This window comes from Physeter macrocephalus, chromosome 11 (genome assembly GCF_002837175.3).
Source record: "Physeter macrocephalus isolate SW-GA chromosome 11, ASM283717v5, whole genome shotgun sequence".
Lineage (NCBI taxonomy): Eukaryota > Metazoa > Chordata > Mammalia > Artiodactyla > Physeteridae > Physeter > Physeter macrocephalus.
Genome location: NC_041224.1, coordinates 113,496 through 129,358, shown reverse-complemented (window position 1 = coordinate 129,358; position 15,863 = coordinate 113,496). Strand labels below are relative to the sequence as shown.

Below are 15,863 nucleotides of genomic sequence, written 5' to 3'. Positions count from 1 at the left end.
ATACCAAATTATTTACAGGGGCAATGATGACAGTTACTTTAAAGCAAGAAAGGGGGTGGTTGGAGGATAGATAGTAGAGGATTGTCCAAATGTGGATAATTATGAATGCTGGGAATCTGGTACTGGGGATCATACTGCCATTCTCCTTACTTTTTTTGAATGTTTGATATTTTTCCACCACAAAGAGGTTTTAAAAACTTCTCCCGAGTTAAGGAGACTTGATTTCTAGACTTCAAATATTAATGTGTTGAAACATAAATATATTAGTTAAAAAGAATCACATTTTTAAAGAATGATAATATATGTATGTAACTTTAAGAAACTAAAAGGAAAAGGAAAACCTGGAGCACTATAAAAATTTTTGGCATCAATGCAATTCTTAACCCTAGGTTTGTAAATTTTCAATCTAATTTTGACTAGAGATCTTCTTGACTCAAATCTCTTCATAGTTTATATTGTAGAACTGAAACTAATCTGTCAGAAATTGGTTAAATTTTTTAAAAATATGGAAATCATACACTCATTTCAAAAGATGTTTCCAAAAATGCTTTCACATTAATCTATATCACACTTGATTATTTCACAAAATTTTATGTTACTCTGTATTACTAAAAATAACAGTGGAATTTAATCCTGCTAGTATTTATCAAATATGAATCTTTTATACTAAAAGCAATTAGGTTAAAACACAAAAACAGTCTATAAGTGCTGTTTGTTTTTATTTCAGGAATGTGAATTCCTTGTAGTTAAAATTTGAATGGTATGCATAGTCATTGATTCATATCTCTTGTAGTCCATTCAATAAATTGATATTGCTGCTAAATAAAGTTGGGTTTTGATAATTGATAATATCTGGAGATTGGCCAGACCATCGCAGAAACCTCTGCTTTCCAGGTGTAGCCATCAGACGGGGGTCTCAGCTGCTTCAGATTAGCTCTCATCCGTACCGTCAGCCTCTAGTGAACAGGGCATCTCCATGTGTTGGACTAAAAGTACACAATGAGGGTCAAGCTGCAAGCCAGTGTTTAAATGATGATTCTTCAGCTCGTGCACAGAATGCTGCAATGAGGATACTATAGCAGTAGAAATGGCACATGGAGACAAGGGAGAGATATTAAAGGTAGACTTTGGGTCCTTACGTCAACTCAAAAATTTTTGCCCAGGAAGCAGAAAGATGGCTTCACAGAAGTAGTACAGGTCACTGGAACTTGTGACTGAAGTTCCTGTTTCTTTTTCTTTTTCATATTTAAAATTTTTCTATTAAAATATTCTCTTAGTAATAAAGAGAAGAGGCCACATGAGAAACTGGCTGATTGAAAGGGGAAATGACCTTTGTAATTATTATCCTAATAAAAGAATGCGATATTCACAGGCATTGGGGAAAAATATCTTACCGTTGTGCCGTGGAAATTTGCCATTATGTGTTCATCAAGGATTTCTTTTTCGAACATTTTTATGGGCATGATGGGATCTGGCTCTGAAAATGAAGTGAATTTCCATCCTAAATGTTTCAAAGAGGTGAAGTTATGCAGTACTGACCAGAGGGTGCTTTGAGTCAATGGCAGTCCTCTTCAGTCACTATGAGACTGGAAACTTCACAAACTAGAGGCGGAAAGATGCATTAATTACTTCAAAAATAACTTCTAAAAAAATCAGTAATTCCTCTAACTCAGAAAATCTAATGTCTAAAGAGGCCACACTTACCTTGACTTGGGCAAAAAATATTGAAATAGGAAAAATTTTGTAACACAAAATTGTATATATACTTCACAAACAGAAAATGCCTACTGCTTGGCACTTCGTTTCTTTCCTTATGAAAAAGTAAAGGAAGGCTTTTTCTTCCCTCCTTTTCACACCAGGTGTGTAAATTGTTTCTCTAGTCTTTTGTGAAATAACCAGGAGGCTGAAAATAAGAGAGGTGGAAGATTTCAGTGTGCAACAGTTTCAACTATAAGAAATGAAGAATAGACTCATCCTCATATTGTTAGAGCTTTTAGGATATATCCAAATTAATTACATGTCTTAATTCCTATATTTGGTTTACCATTAGAAAAAAAGTTTCAACGATGGAAGAGAAGGAAAATTTTATAGAGACACTGAAAAAAACTGGAAAGGTGAGGAAGCAGGGAAAGGTGAAACTCTTACACATACACTTACCCCAAACCCCAAAACAATGAATGACACAACAAGTATAAAGCGTGACATGTGCAAACCAGAGAGGTGAGGACGGCAAGACAAAAAGGCAACATATTTCTTCGTTCTCATATGAAACCACTTACTCAATATTCTTAAGAAAGATGTTCCCTAATGATATTCAGTGACACCGCTTCTAATAACTGTTGAGAGGAAATAATACATATGTTCTTAGCAGGAGATTCCATTTAAAGGCTATATTAGTTTTTCTATAAATCACTGTCAGTTGGAAGTTTGGATAAGCATGAAAAAAATCCACTATAACCACTTAAAATGCACCTTTATTTGTACGTGTTCAAACGTAAGCATGAAAACTTTGAATGCAATGGAATTTGTAGGTGTAATCTCAAAATCGTATTCAAAGGTTCTCTTTTTTCTCCTAAATTTTTAACACACACATCTCATTTGAAAGATCTACTTGGTATCAATATTATTTTAAATTTTATAAATGTGTAACAGAACTCATTCTTTGGACTAGTTAGCTAATCACCATTTCAACAAATAGGTATGATTATATCCATTGAAGGAAATAAAGCAACAGATGTATGAGTCAAGGGGATCTTTGCCAAGTATGTGTGTATATATACATATATACCTATACATATATATATAAATGAAGGCAATTTAAAAATAAGGCGGTATAATGAGACATGCCTTTCTATAGGAATTTAGAAAATGGAAACACCATTTTTGATTACAAAGTCAGCTTAAATCTAAATTGGCTTCATTCTCAATTTTGAGTTGGATCTTACTTTATGTACGTCTTATTCTCACATTTGAGTCTCGAGGCAGCCTTGTGGGCACTCTGGTGGTCAGATCTTATTCTTTTAAACAACCATTCTCTTTCTTCACCAACAGTGTCTGCTTTGGTGTCCTTGATTCTGATTATGTAGAAGTTCCTCACTAAATCGTCAGACAAACCTCTCCCTTCCCGTGAATAAAATAATTTTTCCTCTTGGGGGTTCTCAAAGTTTATGAATTCAGGTACATATGAACGCAAGTGGCTACATTTTCTGACCTCAAATTCCATCTTAGAATCACACTGATCATATATGCTTTATTTAATACACCACCACTAGCAACTTTTCAAGTCTCTGCATCCCTTCTCCTGAGTCTACCTTCACTTCTTCCACTGTTCCCTGTTCGATAAAGCCCACTCTCAATCCATCAGACATCATCATATTACAGAACATGCCTACAGACTTCTCCTTTAAGTATCCTGCCATCCGGAACAGCTCTTTCTACTTCATCCACTGTGTTGCTCCAAATCTTGGGGGAATGTGTTCTAAAATTGTTTTTCTCCTTTAATCTTTGTAGCTGTACTGTGAACTCATGAAGTGATGTGTGTGTGTGTGTGTATGTGTGTGTGTGAGTATATACAAGTTTTTTTTCAATGAAGATATGTATTTCTCCTTATCGTGCAAACTAAGACATTTAAAAATCTAAGCTACTAGAATAATTTAATTTGGAGGAAAAAAAGTTGAGTGGTAAATTACTAATAACATTTACCAGCTAATCTTTGTTACAGATTAAAAGGAATGGTGCTCTAACTTCAGTAAAAAGGTTTCTCAGTGAGATATAAGGGAGACAATACAAAGTGTTAAATAATGAGTTGGCTTACTAAAGTTGGTTCTATTCTTTCTGTAGCAGCCAAATAGTATATCTACTTACATGGTTCAAATCTGATATATATTCAAGCTTTGTGAAGGAAGAAGAATATGTGCGTTGAGAGGGAGAAAGTCAGACCAACATGGACAGAAGCAATATAGGGAAGCAATCCAGAAGGAGGAATGTGGTGTGTAAAACAACACTCTTTCGACAATTGTATTTTGTTGTTAGGGCAGATGAGGATTAAAAAAGAAGGTGGTTTTTGAAGAAGAGTGTCTTCTACTTTTCCATTTCTACACTTTATAGGACAAAGCTTTTGCTATTAAAAAAAAAGCATAATATCACACACACAAAAGATTTAATACATAATCTTAAAAGTTGTAATTGTAAAGTTTTTTTGAGTTCACCATACTAGTGGAAGCAAACGAAATTTCATAAATGTGGTTGAATCTTTTTATTTATAAACTATCCCATCTTGTTCCAGAAAGAACTTGAATGGCAGCATTTGATTATTTCATTAGAATAGTAACTTATCACAATCAAGACAGACTTTCTGTTAAATGTTTATCTTGTTTCATGTGATGCCAAGTGAAGCAATGAATTTCACAGGAGCTTTTACATTTCACGAAGTTTGTAATCTCCTAGAGACTGTATCATATAAAAACAGTAGTTGTTGGCTTTACAAACTTTTACTATTTTTTTAGCCTTCTTATAAAAAAAAAGGTATGAAAATCTTTTTAAATTGACATTTTATTCTTGAAGTCCATGAAAAAGTTAAAATAAACAAATAGAAAGGGATATAGATGGAATTTGAACCATCCTTATGTGCAAAAGTTAGCTGAGAATGCCACTGCCCTGGGAACTAAAATTTAGGACTTCAAAGTAAGATTTTCTTCCTATTTGATATGTGCTGACTTTTTGTGTACACATGCACAATAAATGACATAATAAACCCTATAGTTAACTGATGATGTCAGATTCCAGAAATGTTTTATGTTTAAAGAAATTAAAATGTTATAAAGGAGTATTTGTCACATTTGAAGAACTCAGTAGAATTCAAATGAACTTCTATTGTTAAAAACAAATAATTTATTTGGCTGAAAAGAAGTTTTAATTTTTAGCAGGTAACCTATATTTTCTTATAACAGACTGATAGTTATAAATTAGTTCAAAGGCAGGCTCACAACTATTTTCAAATTAGGTCTTTGAAAAAGAAACTATAAACATTGTCAAAGGTTAGTCAAAATGACAGGAACATCATATTCAGAAAATTTAGAAGGAAATTTTTCCTTAAAAATTTTTTGGGAGCTAAGTACTAGTAGCATACTTAGGAAAAGCTTCTAAATGAAAAGCATACATGAGATAGTCATACTAGCTTTCCATGTTTACATACTACTCACAAGATATATATAGAAAACTTTACCCAGAGTAATTTTATATTCCATGTCATAATTTGGTTTCTTTTCCTTAGCAAGGATAAACATCTATTAGTAAGAATCAGACTAATGCAAACATTTTAAAAATCACAAAATTCTAACTATAATGTTTAGTTCCTAAAAAATCTGTTTATTTGAAGAACATCGTAATGTTAAAAATCACAGTTATTTGAAGAATATGATACTTTTTTAAAAGTTAAGATAAAATAGAAAGCATGTGTCACGGAAAAAAACAGAATTGCAAAAAGGCATATTAAATGCCCATCTTTTCAAACCTAACCATCTAGAAGCAAGCTACTTTACCTATCAAAGTTACAATGGAACTAATGTCTTTTAAAATGCAAATATTTTTAGTACTTGAAGGATAGCCATTTCAATAAATAACAATGACTCTGATAACCCTACTGCAGTAGGACAAGCCATGGTAACTTCTCTTTTTTAAAAAATTTGGTTAAGATTGTTATAAAAGGCAATTTTTACATCCTATTACTCCAAATAGGTTTAGGTGTTTTTTTTTTCCTCTTTCTCACATGTACGGTGATTTCTGGCTGTTTCAGTACAAGGCATCACACCGGTGCAGTCTTGCAAGGCAGCCCAAGGCAGCTGCAGCAAGTATTTCCCACTAGGAATGTAAGGAACTAGGAGGGTACAAGGGTTGAGGAAGCAATCTAGAAAACCACAATGCAGCTTGTTGGTCCTTTCCCCATAAATAACCTTTTTAGACGAGGTCCATAAAATGCAGTTTATTATCTAAATTTTTAAAGGAGACTCTTTTGTTAAATGTTAACAAAAGAACGACTATCCTAGTTCCCTTTAAAATGCAATCCTTAAAAAAAAAATCAACTCTCAAGTCTTTTTGAAAAGTGCTTAAATCCTCTGGAGATAAATATCACTTGGTGTCCTTGTTTCCTAACAAATGGCTTTTTCCATTGTTTCCATTAATTTCACCCATATTCGTTTTTTAAAAAACAAGGCCCTTATCCTCATCAGCAAAAGACAGATGTATGATTTAGCATATAAAACCGGTAATTACATACTAATTTACGAAAGATTAATTTTTTTCTCTTTTCGTCAGTCTCCAAGAAGTCTTCCCGTGATCAACCGTAAACAGGAATGGTTTACACCTCAAATTAGAAGCCATTAATTAGCATGACGAAGTCAACTGCAATATACACAGATAATTTAAATTATTTAATCACCAATCACCTTGGCTAAAGCGTACTATACTCTTTCGTTATCCTTCGGTACATTATTGATCTGTCAGTATATTACCTCTAGGTCAGTTAAGAGATAAATATTAACGTTCTTTCCTTTCGCTCAGGTTTACATTATTCCTTCTTGTAAACACTTAGAAAAGCTTTAAGGTTCTTTAATCCCAAATCCCTAATTAGCCATTACTAGCCTTTTTGTAACGAGGAAAAAGAGTATCTGAAGTACAGATCAGGAGTTCGCTTTGCCCATATAACAATGAAAAACATTTTAAAAATGTACGCTTAAGGCAATGGCAGTAATAAAAGACACGCAGAGGTGGCTTCAGCAAATAACGGGCTTGCAAACGCAAGTGCTCAACAAAAAGCGCCTGATCCTCTATTGCAATATACAGCACTCCAATAAATTACACAACACTTTGCATAGGCTGCAGAAATAACGCAGGACAAGACTTACACAGATGCCAATCCGCAGCATTTATACACATGCACATGGCAAGAGAGAAACCAAACACTATCATTCAACTCGGGCAGGGTAGCGCGATCCCGAGTTTGCCCAGCGTGAGAGTGCTCTCTGCGTGTGTGTCTGTGCGCGCGCGTGAGAGTGAGACCCATCCTCGGGGCATTTCCCCTCTTTGGGCAGTTTTGCTTCATTTGTTTCCTATTTCTGCTACATAGAAACTAACTTCCATCTCAGCCCCAGCCAGCGCCGCTGAATAGAGCCTGTGCTGCGGCTCCGTGTGCGTCAGATCCCTCCGCGGAGCCGTCCCCGGCCCCCTCCCTCCCGAGGTCGGCCTCCACAGAGAAAGCGCCTTCCAGCCAACCGGCGGCTCCGGCTCCGACATCTTCGACTGGAAATAAATAAATAAATCGCACCTTCGGTCGGGGAGCCGCGGGCGGGGGTCTCGCCGCGCCGGCTGCGGGGGCGCCGGGGCCGCGAGGTCGGAGGCACTCCTTTTTCTGCGCCGGGGGCGGGGGCGCGGGCGCGGGCCGAGGACAGGCCGAGCCCGGGGCCGCGAAGGCGGCGGACTCCTTTCTGCGGCGGAGGGATCCGCGGCGGAGGCGGCGGCGGCGCCTGTAGCCGCTGCCTGAGAGTTGTTGTTTCCTCCTCCTCCTCCTCCGCCTCCGCCGCCGTTGCTTGAATGGTGGAGCCGAGGCTCGGCTCGTGAACACACAGTGACAGCTATAGGGCAGGCGGCGGCACCATCCCCGCTTCCACTCGGCGGCGGGGTGTCCCGCCGGCGGCCCCGAAGTGACCCATAAACATGTCTTGTGAGAGGAAAGGCCTCTCGGAGCTGCGATCGGGTAAGTCGGGGGGCTGCCGGGGCCGCTGGCACCGGGCGATTCCGCCCGCGGTCCCCCGCCCCCCGCCGCCCGGCCGCTCAGCCTGTGTCTCCCCGTCCCTCTCTCCCGCGCAGAGCTCTACTTCCTCATCGCCCGGTTCCTGGAAGATGGACCCTGTCAGCAGGCGGCTCAGGTACGGCGGCGCGCGGCGCGGGCCGGGCCGGCGCTCGCCGCTCGCGGGCGTGGGGGAGGGCGGCGGCGGCGGCGTTGGCGGCGGCGGCTCCGGCTCGCCTCCTGCTCCGCCTGCGCCGCCGCCGCCGCCGGGGCGCGGGGCGCGGGGCTCGGGGTCCTCGGCGGGGCGCGGGGAGGGCGGGGGAGGGGCGCGGGCGGGCCGGGGCCGGGGGCCGGGCTCACGGGGCGTCCTCTCCCCGCAGCTGCTGCCCCGGCGCACCGACTGGACCGGGAAGGAGCATCCCAGGACCTACCAGAATCTGGTGAGACATTCACGTCGCGGAGCAAAGAAACTTTTCCCCGAGTCGAATAAAAATTGAATTTCCCGCAATTTTTTTACAGAGACAAAAACTTGGCCCCAGAACCTGAAAGCTCCGAAGGCCACGGGGAGGGTTGGGAGGCCGGCGCGGGGGTTGCGGGGGGCAGTGGCCGGGGAGACCCGCACCCCGGGGCCGCAGGGGCTGCCGACAATTTATTTGTGATATTTTGTTAATGTGCTAGAAATAAAGATACGTCATGAGTGTTGTGCAGTGCAAGGCCGGAGGAGGAGGGGCCGGCGCGCGCGTCCGTGCGGGCGCGGGGGCGCGCACGAGGCGGCGGCGGCGGCGGCGCGAGGAAGGAGGGCGCGCTCGCTCGCCTGCTCGCTCTGCACGCGCGCTCGGCTCGGCTTTCTCCTGCCGCACACAATAGCTGGTGACTAACTGCTCCGAAGTGGCATTAGCATTTCACAAGCCGCCTATTCAGCCGCCGCGGAACCGTGGCAAGACGTTATTTTTTTTCTCTTCCGTTTCTGTGGCTTTCCTTTACCTTCAGAGCTAGGTTTTTTTTTTTTTTTTTTTTTTTTTTTTCGTCGGAGGGGTTCGGCCGACTGATGGTCGTTGGCCAGCGGGCGCATCTTGCATCTACGGAAGCTTTTTTCGCAGAAGTGTAAAGCGTGTAACACGCTAAAGCCAGAAGTTTAACAGGCTTTTTTTCATTTTGCTAATTCTCGCGTTAGGCCCCTCGTTAAATTAAAAGCTGCTATTGGAGGCCCCTGAAGAGTTGATTTTTTTTACACGTACACTTACTGTGGAGTGGCGATTGGCAAGTAAAAGTTTTTCCGTTTTACAGCGGGATGTATTTTGTTAGTCGCTTGAAAAATACGTCTCTTAATTTTGTGGGTTTCCGAATTGAATATTTTAGTCATTTCTGAAAATCGATTTCTGAAAGTGGTCCTGATCCCCTTAAGTATTGTGAGTGGAACAGTGGGGTAATTGTATTCGGGAGTTCTGTTTTCCGTGTTAATTTCTCGTCCTCTGATTTAGGTTGTATGCGTATGTGTGTGATGTGTGTGTTAAAGCAGTCACTGGGGCACATCAAGCCTTTGAAATTTATGCAGTGCATTGATTTTTCGGAGACATGTTTGTAGCTGATGTTTTAAGATAGTTATAATGTTACTTCAAGAGGGCTTCTGAAAGGATCAGGAAGTTTCAGCTAGCTTTGAACGCCTTCAGCGAGATTGAAGAAGGCATGACATGATTTTTGATGGCTCCTGTTCATTTGCATATAGAACATCTCTAACTTTTGTGTCTAAATGTGTCATGATTTAGTATAGGTTGTTGGTAAGTGCTCACAGCTATTGAAATAAGCAAGCATACTTAGGTTTAGTTAATTGAATAGAGAGTTAACAGCGCATTTATTTCCATACTGTTGGTTTTTCAAGTACATTGTGACTTCAACTAGTCTTATTCAGTACTTGGCGAAGATGAATGGAGTTTGAAGCAAACTCCAAGATGCAATAACAGCAGTGTTTAATTTTTAGGTTTGTAAATACTTGACAAAATCTTAAGTGGATTTCCATGTATTCCTTGTTATTTAAAGAATTATCGTAAAGATTATAATATTCCATTTTTAAGAACTGGACAGACAGAACTCATCTTTGCCTCTCTTTTAACCACACTCATCTTTGCGTTTTATAAAACCCCACAAACCCCAAGTCACTGAAGGTTGCTGTGTTCTTTTTAATGTGGAGACTATTGGTAACACTATTTTTATGTTTTTTAAATGAAGCGGCCAATGGTATCTGGCCAAATTATGAGAATGTTTAGTCCTTGTAGGAATATCATTTTATTTTCCAATAAAAACAGAGTTACCAGTGTTTTTCAGCTTTTTTTTGAGCGAGTTTCTCACCTCTCAAATATTAGTAAAATGAGTTTATATTCCTAGCCTCTTTATCAGACTTGACTTAGGATATACCATAAGCAGTGTCTTTATCAGTGTGTTATTTATCAAAATCCACCTATTTTGCATGGAAGTGTTTTTTCTTGCTTAGAGTGTTTTCAGACCTTTTTACCAGAGCAGTCATGTTGGCACACTCATGAGATAGTTAAGAATTCTCATTAGACTTCAGGGTTCTCTGGCTCATTTTCTCATTTCGTTCGTTCAGCATATTACTCAGTATCAGCTGGATCCGAGGCACCATTTGAGGTACTTTCATACCCATCGAACTATATATCTAGGTGTGTGGTATTTGGTTTAATTTTGTTTGACTTTCGGTTGACATTTAGTTAGCTCTAAAGATATTTTGGAACACTAGGTATTTGAGTACGTTTTTGTTTATTAGTAGGGTTTTGAAATTTTATGGTGAGCTAGGTGAGCACATGCAAAGTCTCTTGTACGTCATTCTCTATTGTCTTAATTTATTCCTAAGACTGAAGAAAAGTTTTATTTTGTGTCCTATCAAATTTAATTTACATAACATTGGTTTGAAGATTATTTTGGTGAGTGAAGCTAAAGTAATAACTATTGTTTGTAGTTTCAGTAGTGTTTACCTCTACCTGGAAATTTTGTTGCTTACGTTAACCGATAAATTGGGTAATATTTTAAATGGGATAATTTGTACGTCAAATTGAAATTTCTAGAGAACCTCAAATTACAGCTATTTAAGATGGGGTATAGTATTTGTATTTGTGAGCTTAAAAACAGGCATAGATCAGCATCTGCAGTCATGCTGCAGATAAAATCACAGTGGTTGAGTTTTGACCAAGCAGAAAGTGGAGTTTTAAGAGCAGTTTGAAAGTTTACAGAGTTGAAATAAACGTATTAACTATTTTTTTTAAGTGTCATTGGTAAAGGTATTGTTAAACAGGATTATGGTTATTACTGTCTATCTTAAGACTTAAAACATTTTAAAAAGTGGATAGAATTTGATAGGAATTTAAAGGGTTTAAAAAATTTTTTTGGCTCAGTGGTATATGTTTAATCAGATTTTCTATTTTTGAGAAGTATGAGGTTGCTTTTAAAGTAAAAGGGCATTTTTTAAGCTTTCATTAGAATTCTTATTTTTTTTAAAAGGAGTCAAGCGTAAGGAGGCAACTTTACAGAATAAGAAAACAACTAATTTTTGAACAAAGCGAAAGCTTTGTCATTTATTTATTTCTTAGTTTGAATAGTGAAATTAGCTGGTTTATTAAGTTTCGCTCTCTAGTTGTCGCCTTAAGTAGTGGCGACATGATTTAAGTTGCATATTTATGAGATCTTGAGGCGAAATTTATAAGCGTTTTTGCCAGATTTGGGACTCTGATTACATTTCTTGCCTACGAGGCATTATTTTCCAAAACTGCGTTCTTGTTTTGCTAATCTGTTATGATATAATAATATTTTTTTGTAGTGGTATTTGCTTTTTAAAAAATGATTCCACTTTATTAGAAATCTTTGTATTCAAAGGACAGGATTGGGAATCAGGAGCCTGTGGGTTGTGATCTTAGCCCTGCCTACCGTTAGCCTGCAGGTTAACCTCTGGCAAGTCAGGAATTTCTCTGGGCCCCTGTTATCTCATTCTTGTCAGATAAGCGAATTGAAATCTGATTTTTAACTAGAAGTCGCAGTGCATTGTTTCTAAGAGCTCAACTTTTTCATTTTGGAGTTTCATTATCTAAAACACAGAAAAGTAGACTTAGACAAATCATGCATTTTAGGAAATTGTATAAATGCTTTTTGTAGTGCTGTTCTTAGTTTGTAGAATCATTTCACCTTGAAAAGATGAAGATTTTTGAGACACAACCACTTTGTAGACTACCTCTTTATAATTAATATGTTTTCACCATGGTTTAAGTACTGGTTTTCATAAATTATTGGCGGCCTTAAATTCAGAGATGAATAGGAACCATAAATAGGATTTTCTTAAGTGTGTATTTAGAGTATGCTGATTAATGTGAAAGTTAAGGTATAAAACCTAGGAGACCAGTTTTAGGTAAAATTAAAAAAAGAAACATAACATATTAAATGTTTTTGAATCAGGGATTCCCATTCTATATTAAAGATAACATAGTATTGTCAAAATTTAACCAGTATCAATTTTGGAGGAGGTGGCATATAATGAATTAAATGTGTAGTAGACTTATCATTTCCTTTTTTAATAGAGTATCAGTGAAATAGTTAGCTTTGCTTGGTAGTCTCCATAACACGGTTTTCATGTCTTATAATCATTATAATGAAAAAATTTGTTAGACGTGAAGGGAATAGTACATATTGAAGGGCTGAAGTAGGCAAATCTTCATCCTTTCTTATACAAGCAATTATTCTATTGATGCTTATACCATTATTTTAAAGAGTTTGAGGCATTTACAAAAATTTTAAAATAAATACCTGTTAAATTCTTAATACTCCTGAATAATTGTAAAGTGGCATGAATATAAAGGGGGAGTTGGATTATCCCCTCCCAAACTGCACAGTGGTGTTTTATGATTGTTATGAAGCAGAAAAGTACTGTTGAAGTCTGTTTCCCAATCTACAATGGGTTAATAATAGCTCCTACTTTGTAAGATTATGAGAGTAAAAACTGATTGGTACAAATCAAATACTATGTAAGGGTTTGTGTTTGCTATTATCAGAACTTTAGTAGTAGTAGTAAAGGTGGTTCCAACTATAGCTTTCTAACATTGTATAAAAATTTAAGAAAAAACATTTTTATTTCAGAAACAAGCATGCATAACTTTCTGAATATAGTAGTTGCCATATAAAACCGGCTGCTGAAAACTTTAGAAGGTACTACTAGTATAGTTACTTTGTAGATTCAAGGACAAAATAATTAAGCCTAAGATACAAAGAAAAAAGTATAGTAAATATCAAAAATAAATCATTTTTAAAACATTGTGGGTAGATTTCTAGAAAAATTTTGTTGGTCTGTATAGTGATTCTAACTATGCCTATTTGTGGAACAGTTAACATTAAGAAATGTTTGGGTGGTTGAAATATGCAGAATTGATTAGAGGATATATGAAGCTCTTTCTTTTGGTAATGATCAGATGGCACTTAGCAATATGTGAAGGGAGCTTGGCTGTTGCATCTGGTTCCTTCTGTACAGAGATTTTCGTAATTTAAAATCATCACAATAGTTTGTATTCTTTTTGGAAATAGGAGGAGATACTTTGTTTCGTAATGTGGCTTAAAGGTATTTCTGTTTTAAGCAGAGTTTTAAAAGGACCGTTTTGAATTTATTCTTAACCACTGCGCCACCGGGGAAGTCTTGAATTTATTCTTAAGTGAGTATTTGGTTAAATAAATCCTATGAATGTCAGTCTTTTAGTCCATACAGAATTTCTTTGTTAGATAGACAAGTTTTTTGTTTCTTTTGTCTAGAAACGTTTCTCACCTCTTGCAGCCATTCTTCTTTTTCCTCAATTTTGTGGTTATCTATCATGTCACTACAGAATTATAGCAAATAAAATTGTATTTTACACAACTTATTTTGGACAAGTAATACCAGGTAGGTGAATTTCATTCTTACTAGAAGTTTCCACATATAAATTTTAGAATTCATAGAAAAATATCCCTAGTACTAAGCAAAGTGGCCATTACTTAACGGAGTACTAAGTATATACGTTTAGAATAATTTTGTATTTTAATGTACTTTCCTTTCAGGAAAGAAAGTCAAGCATTAAAATGAGTGTATTAGAGAAAAAGATTTTAACAGCAAATTTGTTTAGAATATTTAAGTTGCTTTTGTAATTATACTTAAAAGTGATAAAGACTATTATATAATATGAACCAAATTGAAAATTCTGGAAGTTTTAAATGTGTGAAGTTTCTGTCTTGTTTGTGAGAACCTCTGTTGTTGACATATGAGTAATTTGTGAAAACAAATTATTTTGGAATTAATAAATACGTTGATGAGTATATGGAATATAGAGGAGGGTAAGCATCTTATAACAGGTTAGGGAAAATGACAGTTTTTTTTTTCATTATGGCATTTGAGAATTCAGGGTACTAAAAATAAAAAATTGTGGTATTGAGCAGTGAAATACAAAAGTTTGAGAACCTTTGGTCACTACAGAGGAGGGAGACATCAGACGTGAAGCCGGTCCACCTTTAGTTATTTGCCTCACACGCACGTACACATGTATATGCACATACACAAAGCGGCCTTATTTAAGCTCAGGGATCACAGATAATGAAAAGGATGGTTGGATGCGAAGTTTTTGATATTAGGAAAATTGGGGTAGCAACATTGGTGTAATGCAGTTTCTGCTTTAGTTAAAACTCATTTAAATTGTAAGAGGAGTGAGATTTGTAGTATAAGGCTTAAGTTATTCATGGCAACATGGGTGATAGCAGCCTGCTGCAAAGGAAGCACATAAGGAATCCGTTTATTCTGGGCTCCAGATGGCTGTGGTCACAGTAGCATGACCCATTTGGTCTCTGTCTGGATAAAGAACAGGCACATAGCCTGTCTTGGCAGAGGTTATAGTATAAATGCAGGAAATACTTACCTTTACTTGTGTCAGTTGATTCTGGTTTAGTTTTGGGGTGTGGAAGTACTAAATTCTAGTCAACTTGGAGAAATATGCAGTTTCTGAAACAACTTTACACTGCTGTTATATGTGTGATGTTAGCTATTTTGAGTATGGTGTTTGAAACTGAAACATTACTAAAAATGAAACTGATTGTTCTCTTAAGATTATTTACATTGGCATTTTAAGAATAAACAGTTTAAGAATTTTTAATCTTAAAATTAGTGGACAATAACTTTTTCAACAGAATTGTAGGTTTAAGTTTTAAATTATACTTTACTAAGTAAATAATGTTTTAAAGAAGATTTCTTATTGCACAGATTTTGCTTAGCAAATTTGACTTGATTTAAAAACAAAACTTCAAAATGTAATTTTAAAAAGTTAAACTTTGTCATTCTGTTGTGTTTTAAATTATTTTTTATAGAGCATCCTTACTTTGTGGTTTGTGGAAACCTTAATTCTGGATAGAGTTTTGGGTTCTTTTTTTTAAACAAATATAGTCAGATTGTAATGAATAAAATTTGGAAGAGCAACATTGCATTTTATTTATTTGACAAATATGTATTGATAATTGCATTGATAATTCTAACAATTATTATCTAAATGAATTCTTAGGTGGTTGACCAAATTCTGAATATAAGACACAGTCTTTCGAGCATGTTTATTCATAGTTATTAAGAGTAACTAGACCACCAACGTTAATTTTGAGACTTAGTAAGAGTCTATATTAATTTTATTATACTCGAAGTACAAATAAGTCATAAGCTTGTAAGAGTCCTAAGATTGTTTCCCAGCTTAGAAGATTTGACTTGAAAAATAGTTACATGGGGTTTATTTAAGTTTGTAATCATAGAGCCTGTTTGACAGTGAGGGAGAAACTAAAGTTTAGAGAAGGAAACTATAGTGTTATAGAAATAACACTAAACTCGCAATCAGAAGACCTTGGTTTGATTACTGTTTCTCCTACTTTCTAAATGTGTGACCTTAACCTTTGGGCCTCAGTTTTCTTTACCTGTGAAATGAGGAAAATACTTAACCTTATTTCCTTGTGAAGGTAAATAAATTTTGAGCATACTTGGCACAGAGTAAGTATTCCATATTTTTTTTCTATGTGGAAAAGCTATTACAGTTTA

At 37.1% G+C, this 15,863-nt stretch overlaps 1 protein-coding gene and 1 long non-coding RNA gene across 7 annotated transcripts in view; one reads left to right on the top strand and one right to left on the bottom strand.

Moving 5' to 3' along the window:
- Positions 1 to 711: 711 nt before the first annotated feature.
- LOC102985604 (uncharacterized) lies at positions 712 to 8,386 on the bottom strand. 6 transcript variants are annotated; one of them, XR_008618437.1, is made up of 5 exons: positions 7,322 to 7,446; positions 2,280 to 2,336; positions 1,705 to 1,903; positions 1,395 to 1,602; positions 712 to 1,073 (listed from the first exon to the last, which is right to left on the bottom strand). It is a non-coding gene; the product is annotated as an uncharacterized lncRNA (long non-coding RNA). The 6 variants fall into 6 exon arrangements; XR_003682096.2 differs by lacking the exon at positions 7,322 to 7,446 and adding an exon at positions 6,903 to 7,297; XR_003682098.1 differs by lacking the exons at positions 2,280 to 2,336; positions 7,322 to 7,446 and adding an exon at positions 8,215 to 8,386.
- PHIP (pleckstrin homology domain interacting protein) overlaps positions 7,592 to 15,863 on the top strand; it is a 119,706-nt gene continuing 111,434 nt past the window's right edge. The window contains exons 1-3 of the mRNA XM_028496239.2: positions 7,592 to 7,750; positions 7,864 to 7,952; positions 8,164 to 8,223. Coding sequence (XP_028352040.1) covers positions 7,711 to 7,750; positions 7,864 to 7,952; positions 8,164 to 8,223 — 189 coding nt within the window. The 5' untranslated portion in view covers positions 7,592 to 7,710. The remainder of the gene's footprint in view (positions 7,751 to 7,863; positions 7,953 to 8,163; positions 8,224 to 15,863) is intronic.